Source organism: Pipistrellus hanaki (genome assembly GCF_964339955.1).
Source record: "Pipistrellus hanaki genome assembly, chromosome: 8".
Classification (NCBI taxonomy): Eukaryota; Metazoa; Chordata; class Mammalia; order Chiroptera; family Vespertilionidae; genus Pipistrellus; species Pipistrellus hanaki.
In genome coordinates this window covers 85845654-85869497 of record NC_140510.1, presented here as the reverse complement: position 1 = coordinate 85869497, position 23844 = coordinate 85845654, and the positions used below count along the sequence as shown (strand labels likewise).

The following is a 23844-nucleotide window of genomic DNA, read 5'->3' as shown; positions in this document are numbered from 1 at the left end:
GCACACCCCCCACTGGGGATGTGCTCGGAACCAAGGTACATGCCCTTGACCGGAATCGGACCTGGGACCCTTCATTCCTCAGGCTGACGCTCTATCCACTGAGCCACACCGGCTTCAGCTGCCCCAAAGTCTTTAAGCCCATTTCCCCCACGTTCTAGCCCAGTGGTCAGCAAACTCATTAGTCAGCAGAGCCAAATATCAACAGGACAACAATTGAAGTTTCTTTTGAGAGCCACATTTTTTAAACTTTAACTACGGTATATAGGTAGGTACATTGTTATTAATAACTTAATTAGGGTACTCCTTCGATTGCACTGTACATACATGCCCACACATGGTATTTTGTGGAAGATCCACACTCAAGGGGTCAAAGAGCCACATGTGGCTCGCGAGCCCCGTTTGCCGACCACTGCTCTAAGCTGCTGAGAAGAGAATATGAAAAGTGTTCTCATTCTCATGTGTAGCCATGGAGCAGAACCGTGCACCTCGCCAGGAGAGTGCGGGGGGCACCCCACGGGGAGCGCGGGCCCCGCGGTGGGTACACGCAGGCAGTGCCCGTGGCCGCCAGTCGGCACGGCTGCCGTCGTCCCCTGCCGCTCGCCGTCCCTCTGCCTCCTTGGGAACAGCGACCCAGGCTCTGCTAACTTGGAGGGCTGCAATCATTAAACATTTGGTGAAATTCCAAAGTCCACAAACCCTAGAAATTTTCCTGGATCCCCTCCTTGGAGAAATACTGCAAGCAACTGACGACATCCTCAATCAGAGCGTTTGGGCTGGAAAACCATTTATGTAATTTCTCCCCTTTTGTTTTGGGGAATCTTCCAGAAGAAGTGTCTAGAGAATCCGATATAATTATGAGCAGGGCTTGCTAACGTGGCCTCAGCCATGATTTTACTTTTCTTGTAACGCTGCACTCAGCTCCACATCAGATTTTCCAGTGGTGTGTCACGCTGTCCCGATCCACTGTCTGGCCGTCCTCGGCCCTGGAGTCGGCCAGAGCAGAAAGGGCGTGCATAACATTCCCGTCCTCGACGTGATGTGACTTTCAGTGAAATCTCCCAAGATGGACCCCTTTTTGGGGTCCACCAGCTAGATACGAGTTCAAAGAATCTTATCAGTGTTTAGTTAGATTTTAAATAGAAAATAGTAACGTTGGTAATGCACAAGCCTTGAGTTTTAGCTATGGATTTTCTCTTAATTAGTTAGTCATCCTAATGAGTAACTAACAAACACACCCCTTCTTTTTTCCTTCCCTTCCCGAGGAGACAGAATGCGGCTGGGAGATGGGAGGTCAGGGGACTCACCACCCGCCGCGGGGGTCAGCGCGGCCTCCCGCTGCTGGCTCTCGGCTGTGGCCGCCGTGGGGCACGCCCGCCTGGGATCCAGAGGGCCTGTGTCAGCTCACACCAGGCAGCAATCAGGAGGGGACGATCCCCAGGCGGAATCTAGGTCAACGCGGCTGCCCACTTCCAGTTGACCTTGCCCCTAACAACCAACATGAACAACACATAACGAGATCCCAACTCTCAGACAGGACACCTTTCCAGGCTGCTATTCCATGACTTCTCTATGTCCCTTGACATACTCGACTACACAGAAATTTCTACAGTTCCCCAGGCAATTCACACACACACACACACACACACACACACACACAATTAAGCAGTACAAAACCAAACTTCAAGCATTTGGCTTACATTATGTGTGGGGTGTCCGTATTTGTGGAAGAGGAGGGAATTTTCAGTATTTTTATTTGATACATTCCTTTTTTTTCTTTTTCTTTTTAAAAAAAAATGTAACTGCAAGGAAACTGAATCAAGCAAATTTGAACAGAAGGGGTGAGAACCCCTCCGGGGAGCATTTTTGCCTCGTGATTCTCATTCCTGCGCCGTTTGTTTCCGCCCTGAAAGGAAAGCAGAGTATAATGGTGATGCTTTTCCACTTCAACTGTTTAAACTCTCTTTGAAATCAACTTTTGACTTTCCTGTCACTCTCTCTGCACTCCTCGGTGAAATACCTGTTTCCTCCCTTTGCAATGTTTGTGTGGTCTTCTATCTGTGATCCTGTGGGAAACGCAGAGTGGGCCTGCTTTCCATTTGTTTGCTAAGCCGCTCTATTGTTTATTTTTTCTGTTTGAGAAACGAATCCATAACATCTGGAAGTGTTAACAGCCATGGTAACCCCAAAGACTTCCTGCGCTGCAGAGACCACCCCCCTCTGCTCAGAGCGATGGGAACGCCGGCGTGACCCGCTTACTGACCAGCACAGGAGTTCTCAGCACACGAGGGAATGGATTCCTCCCCATGGATCTTGCTGGATGAAGTATTTCATATTTTAAATCACATGCCACTTGATATTTATTAATCACCTGCCATGTGCAAGGCCATGCAATAGCTACTACGGAGTATAAAATGATGAATAAACATAAGTCTTGCCCTCCAGTAGCTTTCCGTCGAGTAAAGGAGATAAAGGGCTATAAATGAAAAGAAACTGAGAGCCACGAGGAAGGTAAAGGAAGAGATGATCTCAGCAAGGGTGGGGGTCCGAAAATGTTCCTCTGTTAGCGAGGTTTGGGCTCAGCCTGGCCAATGCGTGGGACTTGAGCACGTGGGGCGGGCACGGGTGATCAGACAGCGCAGCTTACCAAAGGTGTGGGCACAGACAGGCAGGTCCGGCTTAGAGCCATTCCGTTAGTTAAGTGCCAGTGCGAACGCCGGCGAATTGCCTGTCAGAGCGCACCTGGAGAACCTGTTGGGGCGGAGGAAACAGGGCACCTGGGCCTCAGAGAACAGAAACAAAGGCACAGTCGTCTCTTCACCGCCCCCCACAGACCGACGCTGCAGATAATCCACGTGGAAATGTCCTCCTGGGAACGGGTTGCTTTCATTAGTCACTGCATGAAACGCAGCTGACAGCTGATAAATGGTGAAAGGTAGAGGCGAATTCCTGGTCTGGGTTTTGCAAACTTTAAGAAATGCCTATAGTGGTCGGCAAACTCACTAGTCCACAGAGCCAAAAACCAACAGGACAACGATTGAAATCTCTTTTGAGAACCACATTTTTTAAATTTAAACTTCTTTTAACGCCACGTCTTCAACATAGACTCGCCCAGGCTGTGGTATTTTGTGGGAGAGCCACACTCAAGGGGCCAAAGAGCCGCAGGTGGCTCGCGAGCCGCAGTTTGCCGACCACGGGCCTATACTACTGAACACTTAGTTTTCCGCCACGCTTTTATTTATTTACTTTTCCATACGTGGACGTCCTTGAGGGGGCACATCAGCACAGGAAGTCTGTGTCCAATGGCCTGGGCAGGAAGGTGGCTGCGGAACGTGGCAGGAACCATGCCGCCGGCTCTGTGGCCTTGAGTGGCCCGGCCTCTGACTCCTCTGCCGTGTGTGGTTTGCCACCAAGACTCACCATGTTGTCCTTTTCCCTGTCTTCCTCCACACGTTTCTCACTCAAGGAGCATTCAGTTCCATCTCGAGCCTAAGCAGCTTCAGCTTTAAGAAGGGCTGTGTGTCCTTCTGCTCCTAAGACTCCCCCTAAGCTGGGAACGATGACTGGCCCCCAGCCTTCCAGACATCCCCGCCATTTCGGAAGTCTGCTTCCTGGCAGGTCTCCGCACTCAGGCCCCAACCCGGCAGAAAGAGAGCGCCTCGTATTCTACATCCCCATCCCAACCCACTCACTTCTTCACGTTTATTAATACCAATTACATACAAGACACTGCGCTTGGTGCTGTGCCTGATTTTTTTTAAGGGGGTTGGGATAAAAAATAAGAACGGCCTGTAGGAGGGAATCAAATAGACACATGAATATAAGACAAAGCTACTAGAATGAACATTGCCACAAGCAGACCAAGACTGCAGAGGCCACACTTATTAATAGATCCTTGGGAAGAAAGGAGCCCCTGTGCCACAGCCTCCTTCCACCCAAGGTCTAATGTTGGCATGATTCCATAGGCCCGGGGTCGGCAAACTGAGGCTCAGGAGCCACACTCGGCTCTTTGGCCCCTTGAGTGTGGCTCTTCCACAAAACACCACGGCCTGGGCGAGTCTATGTTGAAGAAGTGGCGTTAGAAGAAGTTTAAGTTTAAAAAACTTGGCTCTCCAAAGAAATGTCAATCATTGTTGATATTTGGCTTTGGTGACTAATGAGTTTGCCGACCGCTGCCATAAGCCATCGGCACACATCAGTCCAGAGCTCCTGAACACATGACCCAACATGGAGACAGACATAGAGTCTTCAGGGTTTTTACATGAGCACTGAGCCTGCTCTGAAGAGGACTTAGTTGTACGGGGTGATAGTCGTGACACGTTAAACAAGGAAAGGCCACAGTCACTGCCACTTGTTTGGGGGGAAAGAGGCAGAAGCCTCTAAATGTTTATGTTCTTAAGAATTGTTTGTATTAAAAGAACTCTGGACTCCCATCGAGGGGATGAACATGCAGGGTGTCGACAGGAATGAAAACCAGTCTCCATGGGAAGCTGCAGACTCATGGGGTGTGGGCTGTGGCTTATCTCCGCTTCTATCAGAAGATGGTGGTGGCCTTCTTATCTGCACACAGAACCGGCCACGTCTGCAAAGAGGTTGCAGCTGTGTTGGATGCGGCTGGACATTCCTAGGCATGACTCAGAGGACAGATTCTGTTGGAGAGAGTCTGTGGGGTGTGCAGAGTGGAGCATCAACCCCGAGAGTGATTAAGTTAGCAAAGACCCAATGGGGAGCTCCTCAGCTCCTGCACAGCGTTGGATCCCAGCTCCGGGTCACCAATGAGGTAAAACTCACAAATAATTAATTACATGACTCTGGGGTGAGTCAGTGTCTTAGGTAATGAGCTGAATTCCAACTTTCTATGAATTTTCAGGTACAATTACGATAATAATGATGATGGCAAATCATTATCATGGAAACCTAAGTATAATAAAGACTTCACTCAGGAAGACATCATTATAACACTTTGGAAACTTTCAAACATGTACCTTAGGGCAGTCTTCAGGAAACTTTACTGGCTCACATTCTTGTCAATCTTTAATAGTATATGTGTATATTATATACAATGTATATTTGTGCATGTTGTAAACATACATAGAGACACACCTTAAACACACACAAACACTTATGTAAATTATCTTTCATCCCCTAAAAATGGACTCCATCGCTCAGTATAAGCTGATGAGTATTTACTCAAATTTTTAAAAATTAGAGCAATATTGGAAATTACTTACAGATTAACAATAAGCCAAAAATCAGAAAATAGTGTTTTTAAAAGTTGGCCATTAACTCCATTCATTCTCTTCTCTCTATCTTTTTATAATCAATCCCCCAGTAGGAAAAAAAAAAAATACATGATTAAATTCCAAATTGCTATTCACACAATTCTTACACTGTATAAAAATATTGTTACTGCAATCAGTGACTAATCTCAGTGGAAAACATGGTGAGAACTTTTGGAAAGTGTGTTATTCAGTTCCAATTCCAATGAGTAATTTTGAGAGTCCTGTAACCTCTTTGAACTTTCTGTTTAATCTTGGGGTATTTTCAGCTGAAAAATACAAGGATAGAAATGCAAAACCTCAGGTTTAACAGCAAAGGATAGAGTAGATAGATTAGATGATAGATAGATGATATAGGAATAGAGATATGTCATGTGTCCAAAATGATTATGTTATAGCACACTTCCTTTTACTAAATGTCAAGGAAATTTGAGTCTTCTCCAATTTTCTAGGCTAAACAGAAGTGGTTATCAATATAGTTCTGTAAGAACAAACACACAGGGACAATTAACTCTACCTTGGTAACTAAGAGAAAATTAAAGAAAGGATCTTAAAAAATTGGTTAGAACAGTGGTCGGCAGACTCATTAGTCAACAGAGCCAAATATCAACAAGACAACGATTGAAATTCCTTTTGAGAGCCAACTTCTTCTAACGCCACTTCTTCAAAATAGACCCGCCCAGGCCGTGGTATTTTGTGGAAGAGCCACACTCAAGGGGCTAAAGAGCCAAGTGTGGCTTGAGAGACGCGGTTTGCCGACCTCGGGGTTAGAGTATCCACTCGAATATCTGCCTATCAAATCCCACCTCCAAATGTCTGCCCCGATTTTGAATCTCTATGGTTAGATACAGCCAAATCCTTCCACTGCAACGAGACATTCTACAACCCTCTTTCTGGCTCTAAGACACACATCCTGGTATTTGTTGAAATTCTTCCAAAGGAAACCCAGCTCTCCAAATGTGACTTTACCCAGGAAACAGTTAACTGGTCTACCTCCCTAGAAACAATGAAGAAAACCTGCATGTATTTCACAGTTGTTTTGTAAGTTATCCTCACTTAGGCTACAGTCCTGCATGGATCCAGTCCATTTTTAAGTGCATCTTCATCACAAGTGCATTTTAAAGGAGTTTACAGTTGTTTAGAAGCACATAAAAATACCCATAAAATAATGCATCTACTTGTCTTAAGAAAACCACACACGAAGCAGTACCATGAGAGACACAGAGTTCTCCTGCATGTGTTTCTCATGATGGAGAGAATTGATTTTCTCGTTGCCCTTGGAGAGAGCACTGCTGACATTCGCTGGCCCACGGAGTCCATCCCAGCTGTGCTCATGCATGGCTCCCCGAGCTCCGTTTTCCACTGACCTGGGAAAGATTTGAACTTGGGATTGGTCCCTGGCCACACCCTTGCTTTGCCTCATCTTTCCCATCTCTCCGTTAAAGGAGAGCCAGCTGCGTTGTGCAGTCGAGGGTGTTTGGAGCTGAGTGAGAACTCCGGCCGTAGTCCGAGGGCGAGCTGGGTGTGAGTGGGAGCGGGTCAGCCTCAGGGAAGCCGGGCTGAATAGAAAGAAACGTGTCTCGGTTCACCGCTGAGTGATGTCACCCAGGGGTGATACCAGCTCAGACCCACACCCACTAGAACCGATTTAGGAAACACAGGGACGTGAGGAGGGGACGGGGACCTGGGACACCAGGAGAAGGGTCCTGGTGCAGGCCCCCCACGGTGCTCGCGGTCCTGGCGAGTGCTACGTCACAGCACTCCCCTGAGGTTCCTCCTCTCTCCCGGGCTCTCGTGGCCACCTTGAGATGCAACACTTTCTTTTTAAATATATTTTATTGATTTTTTTTTTTTTTTTTTTTTTTTTTTTTTTTTTTTACAGAGAGGAAGAGAGAGGGAGAGAGAGAGTTAGAAACATCAATGAGAGAGAAACATCCATTAGCTGCCTCCTGCACACCCCCATTGGGGATGTGCCCCCAACCAAGGTACATGCCCTTGACCAGAATCGAACCTGGGACCCTTCAGTCCCTCAGACCAACGCTCTATCCGCTGAGCCACACCAAGTAGGACAAAAGATGCAATGCTTTCATTTGCAAAATATCATCTAATTTCTCTTACATGAACGCATCCGTCATGAGTATTTCTTATGAGCATAAATGAATATAAAACTTTTACTTGAATAGCTAATCAAATGTAAGAATTTTAGGACAACTAAAAAACAATAGAACTTGTACATGGAAAGCCTGAATGATAGCATAAAAAGCATAATTTGAAAAAATACCTATTTTTCACAGTGGGAAAGAATCCTAATGAAGAAATTAAATGCCAGCTTCCTTGACCACCTAAAACCATAAGATAATGAATATACATTATGATCTTTTTTGTTCAAACGTCAAAGACACCGGTAGGAAAAAATGAATCCTGTTTCTGAATCGGTGTGAACACACAAAAAGTCTTACATCTACGGTGGAGATGATCGGGTGGGAAGAGGCACAGCTCACCCCCTTTCTCCCCAGCGCCTCAGGGTGACCAGGAGAAGAGCGCCACCTTTCCCTCCGCAGGCAGTGCCCCTCCCGTCCGAGGTCAGGAGGAGCACCGTGATTGGCCCAGGGATCCTCCCTCCCGGTCATCCATCGGGTGATGTCATCCGCATCCAGGCATCTCGGTGCTATTGATACTGGGCCTGCAGAGAAGCAGTGTTCCACTGACCATGCTCACACAACATACATTCACCTGGAATACACGTATCCCACATGGGAATACGAGTATCCCACATGGGAGTGCACGTGTCCCACGTGGAAATACACATGTGAACGGAGTGAGGACTAAGGAACATACGTTGGGAGGTGGGAAGGTGAAAACAAGTTTAAAGGAACCAGCTGTGAGCTGGGTCTTAAGGAAGTGACTTCAGTGAACGGGTGTGAGGTGCGGAGAATTGCATGTGCACATACAAGCATGGAGGCAGCCGTGCTTCACGTGAACATGAGAAACACAGAACAAACGCAGGGGGCCTTGGCTAGAATAGAAACGCCTGCTGGAATAGAGGAGCGAGTGAAGGAATGGGGGACTGAGGATCAGGTGGTAAGAAAGATCTCGTTTCCTAGAAACAGCCTGATCCTGAGGACAGCCAGGTTTTTCCTACAGAGGTGTCATGGAGAGCCACACGTGGTGTGTGCCCCCTTCTCAAGCTCGCCCCAGAACGTGTCTCTAGATGCAGAGATGCATTGAAAGGCGTGTGGACAGGGCCCGGAATGCAGGCCTGTGGACGCCTGGGCCTGGAGATTGTCGTTCTGAGCTTCGTAGAAGCTCCGATGGAAGGAGAACATTCTGGGGTGCTCTTTTGTATTCCCTGACAAGCTGCCTCTTTCCCTGTTACTTAAAAAAAAAAAAAAAAAAAAAGTTAAGCATGGAAAGGCTAACTGTTTCTCTAGAAAAATCCCTTCTGGCTTTCTCAGCAGCCTACACACCCGAACTCAAGCAGTCCCGCTTTGGCTGGCTGAGGAAACTGGAGAGAACCAGCCACAGCGAAGATAAGTATCTCACTTAAAATGCCACCCAGACGGCTGCCTGGAGCTGAGCGGCCGGGCCGGGAGGGTGGGCGAGGCGGACAAGCAGGCTTTTCTTCCGGGATGGGCCACCCCGCCAGCCCCTCTCCCAGCGGAGTTCCAGGGGGATCTGGCAGGACCCCAGCACAAAAACTCCAGGGAAGACAAGGTTTGCAATCAGCGTGCCCTAGCAGAGGGCCCCCGCACCTTCTGACACCAGGCAGGGGACGTGAGAAGGAAAACCTTTTTAAAAGTGCATGCGTCCCGCTATTGTCCCGGCTCAGAGGGCGGGCTGGGGGCTGCAAACATACGGAGCCTAAGCCAGGCAGCCGGCGCCCCGCACGCAGGGCGGACGCTGTCCAGATGTGCGCCCTCCCCGGTGGGCTGTGTCTGCTATAAGAGCGGGAGGCATATTAATCATCTCTTTTACTGCCGAGGGGATGGGTGCTGCTCTCATATTTCAGAAAGGGGCCGGCAAGTGAGGGAAGCCAAACTTTCTGCTATTTAAGGCCACGGCAGAGGCCCTGCCGCGGCTGCTGCCGACGGGCCGTGCCGGAGGCAGGCTGATGGTGCTACCCTGAGCGCCCGCGACCCTCTTTGTGCACCGAGAGTCTCATGTCCGGCCTGTAGACATGACGAGCTCCGTGCGGAAGGGGGCCTGGCTGCTCCTCTCGCTGCTGCACCCCGCGCTGGTCCTGGCACAGCAGCTCCCAGAGGGTGAGTGGGTGCCCGAGCCCCCGGACCCCGGGCTCTGTCTCTCCCGCTGGGGCAGGGGGGCAGCGGGGGGCTCAGGCTGGGGGGGGGGGGGAGAATGTCCCTGGGGCCACTCCCAGATGTGAGTGTGGAGGGGCCGGATGCTTAGCAAGAAGAGCGTCCTTTTGTGCCGAAACATGTGCTGGGGTCCGAGAGGACCATGTTTCCCACTCACTGGCTTTCCTGTTGGTGGGATGGAAGTGCTCAGAGCGGCTAGAAGCCCAGCCCTGGATGCTAGCGTCCTGGGAGGCTCCGTGCAGCTGGGATCCCAGGCTCCTGCACAGGGCTCTGTGCGCCTTTGTATGCCGGGCTTGTAAGTGGGGGAAGGAAACCCTGTGTTCCCGGTGAGAACATGCACTGAAGTCAGAGCATGCATGCAGGATGGGCTGGAGGGAGCGCCGTGCATGGTGAGAATCACGGACGAGGTGTCTATACAAGGGCAGCAGGTCTAGCCCCTTCCCCAGGTCCACACGGTTCGGTGTTTCATGGCTCCTAACTTCTCTCTGTTTCAAGCACGTGGAGTGTTGGCTGATACCTATGTTCTAAGAGTGTGTTGTGAAGGATCTAGTGTTTTATGTCTGTTCTACACTTTACCTACGTCTGCCTGAATAAAGAGAGTTTTTGTTTAAAACACATGCCTTCCACAGGAATGGCTGACTTTCCTACAAACAAGGTAAAGGCACGGGGGCTGCCTGGCTTCCAGAAGCTCGGTGGGCTGTGTGTTCACACAGTGGTTTTCTTGTTCGTCTGACGATGTGAAAATGCTCCTTTACATCCATACGTTTCTTAGTCACCAAACCCTGGGCCTGTCGGAGTGCCGACCTAGAGAGAAGAACATGTGTAAATGGGGATGGGAAGAAGTCATTGCACGTCCTTTCCATTCGCACAGGAGCGCAGTGCCCACGTCCAAACCTATAGCACTCGCAAACGCGGTGTCCGAAAGCGGTTGTCTTTGTTTTCAGTGCCAAACGCTTTGATGTCCTCACAGGTCCTGTGTGTCAGCAGGGGCCACCCCACCGGCATTTCCTCAGGCGTGTTGAGCCTACGGCCACAAAGAAAAAAAACATACAACCCCTTACTCCCTCACCTCTTCCCCCTGCCTCCTCCTCCTCTCCCCACTACCCCCTCCTCCTCTCCCCCTAACTCCCTCACTTCTTCCCCCTGCCTCCTCCTCCTCTCCCCACTACCCCCTCCTCCTCTCCCCCTAGCTCCCTCACCTTCTTCCCCCTGCCTCCTGCTCCTCTCCCCCTTACTCCCCCACCTCCTCATCCCTGTCCCCCTCCTCCTCTCACCCCTGCCCCCCTCCTCCTCTCCCCCTTACTCCCTCACCTTCTTCCCCCTTTCCCCCTCCTCCTCTCACCCCTGCCCCCCTCCTCCTCTCCCCCCTCCTCTCCCCTCCTTATCTGGCCACCCTTTCTGGCTCTTTTGCACTTCCTCCCCCTTTTCATTCTTTCACTCACCACCCCACCCCCTTCCTAGGCAGGTCCACCCCTCCTCAGCTCTCCTTCTCTCCCCTCCTCTCTCACCCCCGCCCTCCTGTGTCCTCCCTCTGCCTCCACCTCTTTTCCTCTCTCCTCTGCCTCTTCCTTTATTTCTTAGAGTCCTCCATCCTCCGCCCTCTCACTCCCCGCCCCTCCCGCCTTTTCCTCCTCACCGGCCCCTCCCAGAAGATGCTCAGCTCCCACGCCTTGGCTAGAAAGCCAGGCGACTCACCACACCCCCACCTAATGAAGATTTTTACTTTTTCTGTGAAGCTTTCCAATTCCTCCGATTTCTGAAAAAGGGGGAGAGAAAAATCACAGCGTTTCCACTTGTTGGAAAGACGGCAAGCCGTTGGCATTCAGTTCAAAGACGGACAAACTATCTGTGATTGCCAAGGGGGTCATAACTTTTCATAGGCGCCGTGGCTGTTTGTCTGCTAGCCCCCGCTCTGGGGAGGACACGTGTGTGCTGCCTACATTATCCGAACATGACATAACTGTCTTCACCCCCCTTTCTCTTTAGCTGCGGGAGAGAACAAACAGCTCTGGGACCTTGCTGACACAGGGGGTGCTTTTCAGTTCAGAGACAGTGGAGAGGGATTCTGGTCAGCTCATTGTTCGTGGTTTAAGCATTTTTTAAGAGGAGACATCTCATGTCCCCATGTGCTTTGCAAGACAAGCCTGCTGGGGCGTGGGCGCTGGGGCGGTGCCAGGGGGTGGCGGGGAGCAGGGCACGGGAGCACCCTGTGGTTCTCAGGTGTGCCCCCAGCCCCAGAGCGAGAGCACGGCTCTGGCCAACACGCACCTCGTCTCCCCACACACGGCCCCTGGCACAGGAAGCGGGTCCTCCCAGAGAATTGCGAGTCCTGTTTAATCCGAGGGTTGGATTCCAGCGGAGAAGTGTGGTCTGTTTTCTATTTCCTGTCCCGCAGGAGCATGCCAGGTTTTAAGCTCAGAGGCTCGCCCCCTGGTGGCGGGCCGGCAGAGCTGCAGAGCCAATGCCCACAGGGAAGGCCACACCCGGCCGGACCCGTTTCCTAATGAGGTTTAAAAAGAGGGCGTGGATGAACGTTAGCTATTACATAGGACTGTCCCAAGAAAAGGAGCACATTGCTGATCGCCTATTGCCAAATACACCTGCTCACGCACCACACTCACAACAGGGAGAGTCTGTTTGGAGGCGAGCGTGGTGTGATGGCCCATTTAAAAAATCCCGCTTGTCACAGATAACTTTATGTTACCTATAAAGCTCCACATGTCCCATAGAACAGCCTTTCTGAGTATTTTTCCAATTTCTGCTGCAGTCTGCGTTGGACATAAGGATTTCAGGGAGATATTATTCAGTAATATTGTTTCATTGGGCTGAGAGGTCAGCCTCATTTTACTGAAAAGCGTTCGGAGTTGTGAGCTTACATCTTGCTATTCCGATGCACCCACCGGGACAGCGAGGTCGGGGCCCCTCCTGGTGTTAGAATTGCAGTCAGTGGACTCCGAGAATCGGGTCCAGGGTTCAGGCTGGGAGGCTCTGTCCTTCATGCTGGCGAGGAGAGCTTGTAATGGACCAAGTGCACCCACGTTTTCTGGTCCATGTCCCCTAGAATGCAATGGGGGTGGACTGGGGGGACTTGGCATAAAAATCACTAGAAGCAATTACACTTCTAGGAGCAGAGAATGAGCAATTGCTCACGAAGCTCAGTGTCCGACACCTCACGGACTCAGTGCTGCAGCGGAGATCTCACAGCTAGGAAGTGATGGGCGAAGACTAGAACAAAGTTCTGCTAAATCCTTAAACCCTGGGTCATCAGAAGGAACAAGATACACGTCAAATTTAGAGCATACGGGTCTTCTTAGTTTTGTAACAGTCCTTGGAAAGAGATAGGAAGAAAAATCATATACTGTCCTAGAAAATCTATGAGTTAATGCTTTTCTAAAGGGGGGCGGGAGGGGAAGGCAGATGGTTTTTGTTAAGCACTCCATTTTGAATTGGTACATCTATTTTTTAAACGAGAGGCTTCCCTATCACTGAACAGAGATCACCTTCAGTCTTGCAGAACAGATTCTCAGTGAAGAACGTATTAGGACAAAACACTGTTTTTCATGGGTGATGACACCCCTCTCCTGGGGGCCTGGTGGGGTGCTGGGGGGCGGGGGTGCTAGTGTGAGACCCCAGGACTGTGGGAGCAGCAAGCTGGGGAAGAAGGAGTGGGATGAGGGCTTAGGAGGAGTGGTGCCCCCTGGCTCCATACCTCACCCACAGGCTGATTTTTAAGAATCTGGACAGAGCCAGGAGCTGGGCGCTTCCCAGGAGGAGAGCTGAGACCCAGGCAGCTCCTCCAGCAGATCCCTGCTCCTGTACCTCCCGGATGCCCGCCAGGGGTCCTCCAAATGAAGGGTGCCCTCTGCCCAGCGCCCCGTGTCCAGGGCAGAGGCTGGGGGGACCCAAGGCCGCGAGCCCAGTTCTTCCATCTGGCACCAGGGGTTTGTCCGTGAGCCCGCCGCCTGGCAGGGCCCGGGGATTGCCTCAGCCTCCGGTTCGACATGAGGGTGCCACTGCCTCGCGGGGCACGGGGGGCCTGGGCAGACTTCAGGGCCGCACTGACGTCTGCAAACAGCTCGGCGGACGGCTCCCTGGGAACGTTTCCCTGGAAAAAGCGCAGGCCCCTGCTTTCCGCACTCAGCACCAGGGGAGGGCGAAGGAGGGGGTGGAAATCCAGCGTTTTCAAAGGGGAGACTCGCCTGGTTCGTGTCAAGATGACAACGGAAAAAATGAGAGGCCTCCTCAGCGAAGCCCTTCGCTCGCTGGGGGAGGGACTGTAGCGGGGGATGTCTGTCTGGGCCTCAGGCAAACAGCGCAGGATGCCTTTCCCATGAGCGAGCAGAGCCTAGGCTTTCCAGACGGGGTCAGAGAGCTGCCACTTAACACGCAATCTCAGAGAACCAGAGGACAGGGCCGGCCGGAGACACTGCTCAGGAGATGCAGAAGCGGAGATAAAGCAATCGGACGCTGTTCACAGCCCCCCTGGCTTTGAGAACTCACGCGGAGAAAGGCCTGCCTTAGTCAGCCGGCACTCCCCCCTGAAACTGGCTTTTCTACCATATTTGGTGCCGAGGGAGGCAGAGCCCAGGCTTGGCGAGTTAATTAAAATCCGAAAAACGCCCGTGAAAGCTGCTGGCATGCTCACGCTGTCTAGGCCGAGAAGAGAAGCATCTGACGAAGTTAAAATTCAGGCATGGGAATGACTGAGAAACAGCGTCTGGGGGAGCCATCCCTGTGGGGTTCCTGAGGCGGGTCCAGGGGCCGCCCTGCTCCCCGCTGGGAGCCCCTTTCTGTGCGAGTGAAGCACGCCCGGCTCGGGCTCCAGGGAATCCACTGCCACCGGGGTGGTCTGCGAGGGAAACCTTTCCTTTGTGAGGCGGGAGAAAATAAACAGCAGAACTGAACTCCAGATGTTCGCTTCTTGGTCTGAGACAAGACAGGAAAGATGTGCTGCAGAAAACCGGTATCCCTTTCCAAAAAGTCCACCTTTTCAGACTCTGATTTGGAACTTGCGGGGTTTAGAATCCACAAGGGGAGCGGACCTTGACCCTGTCCTGCCCTGGGGACTGCAGACAGCGGATGGAACACAGCAGTCGAGAGAATCATAAAATCTTTATGACTCTCCATTTTAGATGGTTTTTAAAAATTTGTTGGTGAGGACAAGAATAAGCTGACTCTAGCTCGGCAGGCAAACAACATTTTAAAATTGAAATTATCCATCTTTGCATGTCTGTAGATCTTTCCTTCAAAACCCATTGTGTTAACTAGCATATTTAAAGATATTTAAAGATATTTAATAAATATAAAAGCAGCAGAAACCTATTTAACCTCCAAATATTAGTGTCATTTAAAACTCAAACATATTTCAGTTGGAAATTATATGAACTCCCTGTATACACTGAGAAAATATTCAACTTTCTAACGTAACAGGAAAATAATGTTATGATGACTGACTTACCATATCTATCAGTAAAAAGAGAAAAGAAAAATATTGAGCTTGTCACTCAAGCTAAATGAACAATGTGGATGCTTTGGGGAATACTATTTTTACTACAAAAGTGGAATGAAGACAAACGTAATTTGCATTAGTTTCAGTCACAACAATAAATTCGGCATAAATTAACATTTGAAGAATGAAAACAAAGAAAGATTTCAGCATATCCCAAAATGTTAAATTGTGTGACTTGGTTTTCTTGTTCTGCAAAGTTCCAAACCAGAGAGAGAGCTAGGAAATAAAAGAAGCTAAGGGTAGATGATGATAAACTAGCTTCATCGCGTCTTGTAATTCAGATCCCAGGAAGGACATGAGTTAGTCTAATGAGCTGCTTGTGTGACCACAAATAAATTTATCTCAGGACCGCGCTTTGTAAAGGAACAGGAAACATCAGGTGACTGAAGAGGCGGAGTTTAAAGTTAATTGCAAACTAGGTCAGGGGGCTTAGCCTAGGTGATTACAGCGAGGGAAGTGACTGGAAAAGGTATTACTTGTCCAGAGTGAGAATGAGATTATTTGCTCTTTACTTAGCATGCTTGCCAAAGGGCTTGAGTTGTTTCCTGATCAAAGGGAATAACGCGAGGTGACCGTCATTCACTAGTCCCCTTTTCCCTCCATCCTAAACGCTGCGTATGACTAACGGGCACTTGGTCCCCTTGAAGACACTGTTTCCCCTGTCCCCACCTATAATTGGGCTTTCACACTAAATCATGTGACATCTGTATAAGCATGTCAGCTTCCTGGAGGACACATTGCCGTCAGAGTGTCACTCGCAGAACAGGAAACGAGAGGAAACTGCGGGCAAGTCACCATTTATTCAACAGCGACTGAGAGAGAGTCTGACCGCCCGCCACAGCGTCCAGGAGCTGCCTTACAGAGAGCAAACCCCTTCCTGCCTGTGAAAGCGGTTACGTCAGGACACAAAGGGCACTCACCCTTCATTTCCCAGCATTCCACTGTTCTCCTGTCACCCAGACCAACACCCCTTTTAATGGAGGAGAGGCGCTCTCCAATGGCTCAGGCCTCCGCAGAGGCTCTGGTTGTGAAAAGCACAAGGCACAGGGTATCTGAGAAGGCGTGGGAACAGGGGGGCAAATAACAAGCTTGTGTGCATCGCGTTGGGTTCAACCCAATCCTGACAAACTTGCTCACCATGTTCGCAAGTCAGTGCTGTGCTCATGCGTTCAGTCGTTGGCAGAGCAAACGGGAAACGCTCATTTCCGGCGATGGGATGATGCCTGCGATGGGACAGAACAGGAGGGTGAGCACACCAGGAGGAAATGGATGTTCATTTTAGGGTGCTTTAAGAACACAGGAAGAGGAGGCATTTTAAACCTGAGATTCTCAACCCGAGCTTAAGCTGTCCTCCTCGTTTGCCTCTAGCATGGCTTTGGCATTCAGGAACTGATTTTTATAACAGGTCTTGTGTCAAACAGGGAAAGCTGTTCCTGATCCGGAGACAAGAGCTGAAAACCATGCGTATAAAGCAGCAGCATTCCCCCAGCTCTGCTGGAGTCTCATTGACATAACAGTGTGTGCGTTAACGTGCACACGGGATGCTTCCTGTACACATGTAGGCGGTCACCACGGTCACATGCAGCAATGCCTCCATCCCCACCCGGCTGCCTGGCGAGCGTGGTACACACACCGGGCTCTGGTCTCTGGCACGTTGCAAGTGTCCGTGCCGTGTCACTGCCCGTGGTCCTCACCTGCTCCCGTGGCGTTCTCAGGGGCCAGGAAGCCCAGAACGAATCCACACTATTAATGGGCGAAGCTTGACCAAAACCAGCCTGTTGGGACATTTCAGAGTTAATCTAGAGAAAGCTTTCCTTTTTAAAGGAAGCCAAAGACCAAAGGAAGGGTGTCATGCAATCCTCTTAACCAGGCTTCCATCTCATTAACACCCGCAGATCTTTCCGGAAAAACAGTTCGCTTAGGGTGTCAGCTCAGAGAACAATGGGTGCGATGCTTCGCCCCTCCGCTGTCATGGCGCCCACAGGCTCTGAAGCTCTCCTTCCGGGAGCCGTCACTCACCCCGCCGAGCCTGTGCACCCCCAGCACTCAGCACAGACCTGAACCGCTATCTCTTCAGCTGCGGGGGGGAGGGAGGGAGGGGAGCTCAGAAAGGAGACTTCGGGGGGGGGGGGGGGGGTATGTGAAAGCTCAGGGCCCGCACAACAGCAGGCTGTTAACCACTTACCTCCCGCGGGTGGGCCGTCCGCGCGCTCTGGAGGACCTCAGCTCTGAGAAAATGAAGTGAAGGTTCGCTTCTCGCAAAAATGCAAACACTGGGCAGCAAGGACAGCGCTCGTGGTTTGCAAAAACTTTTTGCAGATACTTAGAAACTTCTTTCATGTATTGTCTGCTGGCCAGCAAGCGTAGTGATTCTCCATCCTAGGCTGCATTTCATCACAGCCACAGCTCCCGCCTGCAGAGCTAAGACCAGGTTTTACTTTGGCAAACTCTGCGCTGCTCACTGGTGGCAGCTGCCGAAACAGGCTAACATTTGCACTGAAGCAAATTTGGGGCCATTTTAAAGCCCAAATGCTCATGATTCATATGTTTCATGTGTTTTTTTATTTCGGTCTTACCAACGTTTGTTTAAAGACACACACCTTCGTTTTGTGATTTGGAAACCTCCTCACATCCACACGGCACAGCCCACACAGGCTCACACCACGGGGACCTGGGCAGCCCCCGAGCGCGGGCGGTGAGACTCTGTATCTGTCACGCATGTCGCCACAGCCTTCCCAGGGCTCCGGGGGGGTGAGGTCACCGAGAGCAGCGGAGTCCCCCGGGGTCTCAGAGAGGTGACTAAACCCGGACCGTCTTCCCAGGCCCTGACACCGTTATCTGCGTAGTTCATGCTCCCGTGTGCTGCTGAGCAAACCGCAGCCATGGGTCTAGAGAGGCTTATCTTCAATGGCACGATGAATAAATGAGGTTCCGTGCTGTGTGATTCTCATCGGCGTTAATCCTCACTCCAGACAAAACTAAAGCACCTCCTGGCCTTAGGGAGGTGTGCTTTGCTGTGCCAATGTGAGGTTCACAAACTGGTTTGGTCTTTCACGCAATCCCTTACAGCTTAGCAAATCGGGCAGGAAAAACAGCATCTCCTTGGTACCTAGATTTGTGGGTTTTGTGATTTTTTTTTTTCCCATAAGCAAGCTCATAAGAAGATGCACTTAATGAAATGGATAAATTATTTGCTTCAAACCAGCTCTGCTTTGGCTATTGGAGACAGCGGTGGCATTATAGGGGAAAATCACATTTTGGCAAAACATGAGCTAACGTCACCCCGTCTGACCTGTCTTCCAGTTCTTGATGGAGGGTGCTCCCATCTCGGCCAGTCCTACGCGGACAGAGATGTCTGGAAGCCAGAGCCATGCCAGATCTGCGTGTGCGACGCGGGATCTGTTCTCTGCGACGACATAATCTGTGACGACCAGGAGCTGGACTGCCCCAACCCCGAGATCCCGTTCGGAGAGTGCTGCGCCGTGTGCCCCCAGCCTCCCACCTCGGTGAGTGGGAGCACAGCCCGCCCCCGGGTTTGTATGTGAGCACATCCCTGCCCCTGGTTTGTATGTAAGCATGCGGCTAGTAACTATGTCCCCAGACGTGAAAAGGAGTCTGTCCAACAATCCGGTTAGCATCACACGTGAAAGGTGGACGCTCTGGTCTAAAGCCAGAGGCGGGTGTGGTTTGGGATCAGAATCAGGTGTGCACACTGGGACAGATTCCTGGGAAAGCTGCTCCTCCGTCTTTTCATCTGTATCTTCTCCGTTTCTTAGCCCACGCGCCCTCCGAACGGCCATGGACCTCAAGGCCCGAAGGGAGATCCCGTAAGTACACACCCTTCAGTGGAATAGCATTAGCTCCTGGAGTGGTTGGCTTTAAAAATAAAAAAGAAAATCTAATAGCCTTTGTATAATTGAACTTCCACCACTTATACATCTATTTCGTGGCGCGTATTTCAATAACGACACAAAATACCTCAAACTGAGACTCCTTGATCGTCCTTGAGGAAGGAGCTTCCCAAACTTTAGGTAGCGTCCTCACTCCCACGGACAGTTTCCACAGTAAAGCGCAGGTCATATACAACAGCATAAATGGCGCTGGAATTATTCAAAGGATTTCGTTTCAAAGGTATATTTTCCCAAGAAAATGTATTACTTAGATTGATTCCTCAATTTATAAAGCAGAGAAGCTACTACTTGACAATGATCTGAGTCGTTAGGACTTTTCACTGTTTCATTCGTTTTCATCTGATTGGTTGTAGGGCCCTCCGGGTATCCCTGGGAGGAATGGCGATCCTGGTCTCCCCGGGCAGCCAGGCACCCCCGGTTCCCCCGGCGCCCCCGGAATCTGTGAATCGTGCCCCTCTGTTGGCCAGGTAATGTCACGGAGAAATGCTTCGGAAAGAGCACAGAGGAGCAGGCTATGTGGGATTGCCACTGCATGCAGCTAGTTCAAGGATTAGAAAGCAACTCTCTCTGTAGAATAAAAAGCTCAGCAAGACAATGAAGCAGAACATACCGCATCCTCTGGCACGCGGGGCGGTCCTCTCCGTGGATAGCGGGTGTTGCATGCGCTGCTTCTAAATGCCTTTGAAAAGAACCGCGATCCGTACACCAAAATGACGGTCTCTGTCTGGTCCTTTTGCTGCAGAACTACTCTCCCCAGTTCGAGTCCTACGACGTCAAGTCCGGAGTCGGAGGAGCGGGTCTCGCAGGCTACCCCGGGCCAGCTGTACGTACCGGGCCTTCTCGGCTTGTAGAGCACCTTCTGGCCTCTGGGGAATCTTGGGTGGTGGTTCTCCCGGTGATACGGTATCACGGCGTCATTGTGTACAGTAGCCTGTTCCTTCTGAAGGATGGGTAATCACCAGCCTCTATCCTAGCTCTCTTTTTCCTGGCCCTCTCGTTTCTGCCCGTTTGGCCACTCGTTTCTGTCTCATAGAGCCACTTCCACCGGGCCCCCCGGCTTTCATGCTCCGGACTCACACTCGTATATTCCTCATTCTAACCAAATGGCCACTGCCACTTTTCCTCTCTCTCATCTAAGTTTCCCAGAAGCTTCTTTTGTTTTCTTTTCATTAATTAAATGCTACATTCCATATGACATGTTGAGTGATGGATGTCGAATAGCCCAATCTGTCTCAACTCATGTCCTGGAATCAAATACAAATATTTACAGGATTCATCCAGTCTTTAAGTTCATCTACCATAATGATAGGCTCCTCACCTTGTACCCAAAGGGTTTCTTTCAATGTAAATGGATTTTCATAGCATTTCGCTGCGTTTTTCCGGATTTTAAATCCTCTTTGGGGAGTTTCAGGCCAACAAATTATAATATTTATCAATAATTGTTGTTGATTTGGTGGCAATTTCATTTAGAGTGACATTTTTTTGTAATATCTTCATTGTAAATATAATAAAATTAAGCCTATCCATGAATAGTTGTTACATGAGTAGCTATTACGTAGTAATTGTTCACATTTTTAAAGACATGGTTATTCCTGTGCAATGGCGTCTCTTTGATGCTTAAGTAAAGCGTTTTTCAGATGCAGTTATTTTGTACTTATTCTTTAAATTGCATTCCAGGGTCCCCCAGGCCCTCCCGGTCCCCCTGGTGCATCTGGTCATCCCGGCTCCCCTGTAAGTATGGCCAGAGTGGTGCTTCTCTTCATGCATGTTTGTAAGTCATGGTAACACAGACCCTGCCATCATTCTGCCATGACAGCATGCGTAGTTCCACTGCAGGAGAGAAGTTGCAACCAAGAATCTATCATTCCTGCAAAGATGTCCAATTCCTTCCCACAAACAACTCTTAGCAATCAGAACTTTGTCAAATTAGACCACATGTTTAACGTGCATGTCATATGACTCAAGTTTGAAACAATTCGGCTTCAGTGGGATTAAGTAGATGAAATGGAATCAATTAAGTTGATTCTGATCTGAACGTTCTTGGCTTCCATCTTTATAAACTGGAATGAAATTTGCTGACCTCACTTAAAAACCCCGATCACATTCTGTCTTCAATGTAAGTGAATCCGGTGAAGATTGTTACTCTAGAAAATATTTACCCATATTCCACCCCTAGGGTTCTCCGGGATACCAAGGCCCCCCTGGTGAGCCTGGGCAAGCTGGTCCTTCGGTGAGTAACGATCACATTTAATAAACTGAAAACTCTGCATAGAAACCACCTTCATTTTCTAAAACTGAACCATGGGTTCCCACACAGTATAGACTAAGTTTATGCTTTCAACTTACAATAATAAATGGTGTTTTTATGATGGTTGAATGGGTTTCACAGGCCTTTTGGACCCTTTTAATGGTTTAAATATCTGAGAGGCACTGTGTACTCTAGGAGTTCTCTGGCTAATTAGAAATTACAATAATCCACTTACTAGTTCGGATACAAATCTTCCATCTCTTAAACATAGATTTAATCTTCCTACAGCCACTCAGTTCGCCTTCATATCTACTCTTCTGCTCTATGATTTGTAAAACTTAATTTAGTAGAAATGAACATAATCTAATAGGGTTCTCTGGGAAAACATGCTGTGTAAATAAGTAAGGTGAAGTTATTTTAATATTTCAAAGTATTTTGAAATACCTACATATTTAAAATTCAGCATCTCAAAAATGGAAAATTATATCAAAATGTGTAAATATGCATGTGTGATATAAAATATAGATGCGTGATATTTTAAATTTTCATAAAAAGTAAATTTAACAAAGGGGGCTGGGGGTGGGGGAAGAGGCTCCTGCAATAAAGTCAACATTAAAAACTGTTAATTTTTCAAAATAAGTTGAACAGTGAAAACTGAATAAAATATAGGTACAATATTAACTCCATGTGTTTTTTTCTTGAAAAAAAAATTCTGAAAGTATTTTCATAAAGGAGGTTTCTTCCACTGATGCACACAATATGTAATAATTAATTGACTAAGAGAAAAATCTACGGATTTACTTACTTTTAATCCCCTTCTTTTTAGGGCCCTCCGGGACCTCCTGGTGCTATCGGTCCGGCTGGTCCCGCGGGAAAAGATGTAAGTTTCCAAGGCCTGAATGGTCATTTCAATAACGACACAAAATAACTCAGACTAGAGAGACAGCAAAGTTCATCTCGGAACATTCTAAGTAGCACGCACCATATGCCACAATTTCAGAGAGAAAAACCTTACTCAAAAAAATCATCTTAATGACATTTTAGCTCATATTGATCTTTGACTATCTGAGGCCAATCGTATCTGCATAACTGCATATGCAGCTTGTTAAATTCTAAACAGCAGCACCCCAAACCCATCACGAAGACTCACTCAGTGACTGTCACTTAGTGGGAGGAGAGAAGTTTCTTCTCTACCAGTACTTTATGAATATCTAAACTTATGAGCTCCGTTAATATCATGCTAGTCTTCCCTTCCCATGTAATTTCCACCGCGAGTTCTCCCCGGTGGGCTGGGAGCCGGTCACACCGTCAGTGTGAGAGACGCCTGCCTCGCTCCTATGTTCACACTGAGGTGGGAGGGGCCCTCCCCACCCCTTCTGCTGGGAAAGCTGACTCAGCGTCATGGGTTTACACGAGCATCGCCATGCGTGCTTGGTGGGAAAAATGCAAATGGGCCAGTGTGTTAGTTGCCTACAGTGTATCTGTCACTCACACGGTGCCCTCCTCTCCCCAGGGGGAATCTGGAAGACCCGGACGGACCGGAGAGCGAGGACTGCCTGGCCCCCCGGTAAGTCACCAGCAGCCCCGAGTGCACCGGGGCCACCGCAGGCTCCTCACTCCACAGCTGTTACCTGATTGCATGGACTGACCTGAACCACAGAGGGCATTTCCCTGCTGGACATGCTTCTCCCTGAAGACCCGTTAAAGTCTCTCCCCTCTCCTTTTCAGGGCATGAAGGGCCCCGCCGGCATGCCTGGATTCCCTGGGATGAAAGGACACAGAGTGAGTAGAGTCTCCGAACTGACTACGAGCTGCTTCCCTGGTCGGTGTTACTTCCCAAACCAGTATCACTGCCTACACGCCCCAAACTGCTGACTCTAACAGCAAACCAGTTATTTATACAAAGTAGTGAAGCTACATTTAAGTGCATTTAAGTAAATTTAAGACTTGGGAAAGAATAATTTAGTTTCCTTAACCCAACTGTCAAAAAACATAAACTATATTATAGTAGTTATGTATATTTATTGACTTTCAGATAGAATTAAGCAAGTTAATGTTGTGCAAAATATTAGGTTTAACCAACTGCGCCAAAAATCTACCAACTTACTATAACTCACATCTCTGAAACAGGTATTTGCTGCTCTAAAGTTAAGGCAGCTTCTAAATCGGACTCAATTATACTTCCTCAGTAGTTCAGGTCTTTTTCTGCTGTAAAATCAACATCAAATGTTTTCAATATTTCAAGACAGTTCTAAATTATTTGAGTCAATGTTGAACATATTGGTAGGTGGAACACTAGCCATCAAAAATCAATGTAGTTTTCAAGATTTCGGCATGGTGAGCAGATTCTAACACGCTGACTCTTCTTGTCCGTTTCCTAGGGCTTCGATGGACGGAACGGGGAAAAGGGTGAAACTGGTGCTCCTGGACTGAAGGTGAGTCACAGCCAAGCTCACGTCCACGAGCAGACTCCCGGGCGCCGTACGGCTACGCTCAGGATCTCTCCCGGGGGAGCCTTTTCCGAAATCCCCCGCGTTCTGCATTGTGAGAGCTGCGTCCCCGTGAGGAACCGAGCAGCCCCATT

At 49.3% G+C, this 23844-nt stretch overlaps 1 protein-coding gene and 1 long non-coding RNA gene across 3 annotated transcripts in view; one reads left to right on the top strand and one right to left on the bottom strand.

Annotated features, from left to right (window-relative positions):
• Positions 1–9274: 9274 nt before the first annotated feature.
• The window catches only part of COL3A1 (collagen type III alpha 1 chain), a 34887-nt gene continuing 20317 nt past the window's right edge, over positions 9275–23844 (top strand). The window contains exons 1-11 of one of the 2 annotated variants that reach the window (XM_084892410.1): positions 9275–9538; positions 18405–18607; positions 18878–18928; positions 19366–19479; positions 19755–19835; positions 20690–20743; positions 21189–21242; positions 22087–22140; positions 22774–22827; positions 22989–23042; positions 23642–23695. In XM_084892410.1, the coding sequence (XP_084748536.1) occupies positions 9454–9538; positions 18405–18607; positions 18878–18928; positions 19366–19479; positions 19755–19835; positions 20690–20743; positions 21189–21242; positions 22087–22140; positions 22774–22827; positions 22989–23042; positions 23642–23695 (858 nt within the window). In that variant the 5' untranslated portion in view covers positions 9275–9453. The remainder of the gene's footprint in view (positions 9539–18404; positions 18608–18877; positions 18929–19365; positions 19480–19754; positions 19836–20689; positions 20744–21188; positions 21243–22086; positions 22141–22773; positions 22828–22988; positions 23043–23641; positions 23696–23844) is intronic. The other variant, XM_084892409.1, reaches the window with a different exon arrangement.
• On the bottom strand, positions 12740–17476 carry LOC311626705. Its single transcript, XR_014795754.1, has 4 exons — positions 17287–17476; positions 16796–16876; positions 16022–16324; positions 12740–12848 (listed from the first exon to the last, which is right to left on the bottom strand). It is a non-coding gene; the product is annotated as an uncharacterized lncRNA (long non-coding RNA).